The sequence below is a fragment of the Monopterus albus genome, unplaced genomic scaffold (assembly GCF_001952655.1).
Source record: "Monopterus albus unplaced genomic scaffold, M_albus_1.0 scaffold31.1, whole genome shotgun sequence".
Lineage (NCBI taxonomy): Eukaryota > Metazoa > Chordata > Actinopteri > Synbranchiformes > Synbranchidae > Monopterus > Monopterus albus.
The window spans coordinates 5531765-5537084 of NW_018127911.1; the positions used below are offsets into that span (position 1 = coordinate 5531765).

At 38.8% G+C, this 5320-nt stretch overlaps 1 protein-coding gene across 1 annotated transcript in view; it reads right to left on the bottom strand.

Moving 5' to 3' along the window:
* The window catches only part of dnah5 (dynein, axonemal, heavy chain 5), a 96386-nt gene that overhangs the window by 62907 nt on the left and 28159 nt on the right, over positions 1 to 5320 (bottom strand). Inside the window, 11 exon segments of the mRNA XM_020596903.1 lie at positions 244 to 336; positions 506 to 653; positions 1313 to 1551; positions 1945 to 2007; positions 2193 to 2411; positions 2894 to 3129; positions 3222 to 3346; positions 3451 to 3527; positions 3805 to 3950; positions 5055 to 5148; positions 5237 to 5320. The exon segment at positions 5237 to 5320 is cut by the window's right edge and continues 16 nt beyond it. Of these exon segments, the coding sequence (XP_020452559.1) occupies positions 244 to 336; positions 506 to 653; positions 1313 to 1551; positions 1945 to 2007; positions 2193 to 2411; positions 2894 to 3129; positions 3222 to 3346; positions 3451 to 3527; positions 3805 to 3950; positions 5055 to 5148; positions 5237 to 5320 (1524 nt within the window).

Sequence of the window (5320 nt, forward strand, 5' to 3'; positions counted from 1 at the left end):
CCAAGATTAATGGTTGCTACACAGCAGAAGAATAATGCCACTGTTAACCTTCATTCTTTTCACATAACATATCAAAAACAACTTAAATATTTAGAAATATTTATACATATTATAATACAATTTACATTAGATCAACACTTATCCACCACTCATCCACTTACTTATCCACCTTATGCTTTATAAAAACAAAGGCACTTTCATTATCTTTTTGGGCTGCACAACTAGCCAACTATTCATTCTTACCTCAATCTCTTCTTTATACTTGAGCAGAGGAGCCTCCATAATGTTGCATAGCTTGAATGTTTCAGTTTCCACCTCAAAGGTATATCCAGTTACCTGGTCACAAACAGAGATAGATTTGTTGGTCAATGTCTATTCATACCATGCTCTATGTCATGACAGCTCCTACTGTATTATTACAGTGCATATGGTAAATGTAACAGTAGGTCTTAAATGTAAATAACTGGCATCCACAGTGGTGTGTTTGTGGCCTTGTTTCACTGACCTCAGTGATTCTCTTCCAGTGGCGCGTCATCATAGCCTTGTTAGTCATGAGCTCCAGTACAGGGCAGCACTCACTGAACTCATCAATCATTTTCTTCAGGTCCAAGAAGGCCGGCCACTCCTTCAGTGCACGGGGCAGCTTGCGACACCTGGCAATTTAAAGAATATAATGTTCTGTAATAAATATCTTCCAAACTTGAGATTAAGTCTACATGAAACACAGTTCAAAAGGCCAGGCGTATATGTGGCCTTAGCAACACTGCTTAAAAATGATAGCTAGTATTTCTGCCTGAGGAAGGAGCTGTCCTGTCTCTTCATCAGCACATGTTCCCTTTAGAACTGCTAAATGCTTACAGCCTTCAACTCCCGTTACAGGAGAACTCAAGAGTAGAGATGTTTTTCACTTGATGGAATACTTTAAATTGTATTTTCTGAGCCTCTTTGGCACATCCATGCATTGCTTAATGAAAAACATTTTAACCCATAACTTCATAAAAAGCTAATTGGATCAGTTGATTTATTTATGTATTTGTTTTATTTATATGGTTATTTTTTAAGTTTGATAGTCACCCAATTTCCATGGTAACATGATTGCCAGATTACTATGTGCTAAAGTCACCTTTGCAGTTTAACAGCACAAAACCTCATCGGCTGAGTTGTCATGCTTTGTTTAAAAGTGTCTCACTGTTCACTTTTTATGTTTAGCTCAGGGCAGCTAAACTCAGGTTAGAACAGTTCAATACTGATAATTTTAATTAACTTTAAAGTGGCATTAAGATTAATGTCACAATAAAAAAAACTGTCTAACCTTGTCTGAAAGTTCAGTAGCTCATTATTGATCCTCTCGATGTGGATGTCAGCCCAGAGAATATCATGGTAACCATTGACTGTTTCAATGACATTGTTGTAAAGGCCGTACAACTTCTGCAACAGAGCCAGCTGCTTTCTGATCTCCAAAAGCTGAGGATGCTGAGTAACAGGAAGTCCAAACAGCTCCTCTCCACCTGTGTAAGTGATGTACTTCCTAAAAAGGTTGTCAAATTGATTCTAAAGAGGAGAAGAATGGCAACAAAATACTTATAATCAGCTTGGGCATCACATAATGGTAGTAAGAATTACAATTACACAGAATGATCTAATTTAGCAGCAATGCTTTCAGCCTTTTCTGCATTTGAAGCTAAATATGTGTGATTCCCCATGTGTACATTTTTCACACTGTAGAAAACGGAAGCCCAGTTCTGTCATTTGCAATGGATAAAACAAAAAAAAACATTCCTCTATGAACATTATGGATAAAACAAAAAAGCATTCCTCTATGAACATTATTATCATGAAACTGGCTTTGTGGGGAAGCAGGTCAATTACCAGACCCAAACCAGAAACACGCTGACCGACTGATAAATGATTAAATTAATTGTTATGCCGGACTCAGTAGCAAACCTGGAACATGATGAGTCTGTCACTGGCATCCTGAGGAGCAAGCCCCATCACCATGGGGCCATCCTGAAGCGGAGGAAAAAAGTCTTTGTCAGCACTCTTACTAAATTAAGCCTTAATCAAGCCATGTTAATGATGCGCTGTGTTTAAAATAAATACTTTCATGGGAAATTAACACAAGACTGCATGCAGGTTCTTTTATTTTTGGCTGTCTGAGCCTTTAAGGGTTTTAACAGACACTTTCTCTTCACCTTCTCATAATCCTGGTAAAAGTGTTGACAGTCCTCAATGAAGGTCTCCACATTGCTGAGCAGTTCTCCTCTGAATTTTGGCTGCAGGGCCACCAACTCATTCTGTACCTCTGTGCTCCGAGACAGCAGCTTTTCCCAGGCATAACGCAGCGTGTCCACCTTATCTGCCTCTTCTTTTGCCACTACCAGCTCATATTTATGAAGTAAGGCATAAGACTCCTGGGAGGAGAAAAAGAAAATTCACCCAACTCCTACAAATGCTGTACAATCATACATACATGTGTACTGCCATTGCACTTCTGAAACAGAACCTAAATGCTTTTTTTGTAATATTTATTGATTTTTAACAAAATACAACATAACACAAGAACTCAAACAACATGAACTCAAGTGTACCCAACTCCCCGCCCACCCTCACTTTCCCACTAAACGCTGTGCGTGGATTGGTAGGTGTCCGAGGTAAGAAGATAACCTAAGTGTTTTCATAAATCTTACTGGTATATTGATACTCATATACAACACAATAACCATATTATACACTTTGCATTTGATATTCAGTCTCACTATAACATACAACACTAAAGAAATGCTCTCATGTCCACCACTGAAACAGGAAAATGGTTCCTTTCCCAATGTGTGCATTTGTGTGTGCATGAAAGAGGGAACAGCAACTGTGTAAAAGAAATAATACTGTGCTTTACCTCTATAGGTCCTACTTGAAAATCAATAGATATCTGATGCTCTCTGATCTCCTTGAGTGCTGCCATGGCAATGCGAATGTCATCCAGGTCTTTGATCTGCCGGTTCAGTTTCTTCCCTGCCTCATCTATAAAAGCAAAGATCTGTTCCATTTCTGAGCGGTACTTCCTATTACAGTACAGTCCGTAGTCCACCATCCAGTTCTTGGTTTCAGCAGTGAGGGACATCTTCAAGTCCACTGGTACAAATAAATACAAGAGGGCATGTAGAGATCAGTGATGCATCGGCTAAAGTGTAACTATACTTCATACTGGTCAAACTTAATCTGACCTGTGTACAGAGCAATCGCTCCTACTGTAATATACTCTGGTTCTGAGTTTATTTGTAGCTCCAGATCTCGGTAGAACAGAATCTGGCTCTCAAACTCTGATAACAAGGGACTGCCCTGGATGAATCTGTAAAAGACAAACCAAGAACAAACACTGGAATGATGGCAGCAGTTTCATGCTTAGGAAACAAAACTGACTGGTTCTCAGTGGTAAGAGTCAGAGTTCCATACTTGTGCATGGTGTCTTCATGATCTTTTCTCCAGATGTGATGGTAACGGCTAAAATGGTCTAGAGCTGCCATCACTTCCTGCATATCAATATAAACAGGACTTACACTATTGAGAACATGGGAATCATTCAATATGTAGCATTTAGATGACAAGGTAACCTCTTTTTATGTCAGGTCATTAATATTAAAATACACTGTGAAAATTACTTCTGGTCAATGCTGAAATCTTTTGTATGCTTCTTTAATTAGTTTCTCTTAGCTCTGTACTGAATGTTCAGTGTTGGCCAGCTGTATACTGCATGTTACAATATATACATCAATCAAAATCTTCTTGTTGAAATGAAAGCATGTGTACCTTTTTGGTGGAGCTGATGGAGCTACTGAGAACAGACACCAGTTTGACTATCTCCTTGTTCTCAGACACACTCTTGTAGTAGTTTCTGGCTTGGAATGGGATGGCCTGAATCACAGATGCTGAAACGTCTGAGGTGCTGCCATCTGCTAAAGTGGTTGGAGGACAGAATCAGATAGAGGATGTGAAATTGTTGTCACACTGTTTAGAATTTTGGGTAAATGCGCCATTTTGGGGTGATCATGCTCATTATACATCATAGATATATACACTACATACATCTATAAGTTATTTAAAAAATATAAATACTATCCCATGCAGCTACATATAATAGTGGATGCTTCAACTATGCCCAAATGTCCACTTCAGTGATTAGTTTGAGCATAGACAGGACAGGAATTGACTCATTTGCAGTGTTTGTGCCATCCAACAAACACAACAAGAATGTATGCAGGTAAATATAATGCATCCCTCCCAAAATGGTGCCCCCATCACAACATTCAACATTGTGTGAAGGTATGTCACACCCTCTATAGAATAAAGAAAGTGGGTAAATAGGATGTATCTAAACATTAAAAATGTTTGGTTCAATTGGACTTATTATATAATTATTATGTAATTTATAATTACACTAAAGAATTGTTCAGGGATAGTTGTAATCTAATAATTGTTTATAACAAAGTTTTGTAGCTGCAGGTGTTGACCCTTGGAAAGAATACTTCGCCTTCATTCACTTTGCTGTTTATTTGACCCTGTTAATACGTTTTGCAAGTCAGAGGATGCTTTAAATATCATATACTGTATTTTACCATAAATAGCTGCCATTTTAAACTTGACTTGACAACTGGAATGGTTTGTGATTCTAAGATGTATCTACAGAACATGTTCATATCCAACTTTTAAATTCAACGTCTGTCCTCCTTTCATAAAATCAGTGACCTTACATGCTCCATGTTAGCTAGTCTGGAATGTGGTTGAAAGGGCTGCTCTAGCCGAGTGAGATTTAAATGCCACTGACATACAGTATTTATGTCAGTCCATCAATACATCTATCTGCTCCTAGTCAGATAGGGCTTTGCTCTGCTGAGCTGTGAAATAAGGAGATCTGATTATCAAGTGACTGTGGTGCAATAGCTAATGATCAGAGCATAGTGTTCTGATCTGCATGTTGAAAACAATATGGATGCAAGGACAAAATAAGAATTGCTGAAGTGCTTAAGTTACATCAGGTGAAGTTTCACGTCCTCTCCCACCTGCCAGGCTCCTGTATGTTGCTGCTCCATCCTCTGATTCACTGCCTGAACTGTCCTGCTTCAGAGCCGCCATCCGTCTTTCATTCATTTTTCTCTACATAAAGTAAAACAGATGTAAGGGGTTTAGCTGGTAGACTATAAAACTATCAGTCTAGAAAGAAATTATCACCTATCAAACCTACCTTGGAGATCCTTTCTTTGCTCCACTGGCTGACTCCTTTGCTGACACTGACCACACACTCCACGGCCCGATTTAGAGCCTGCTG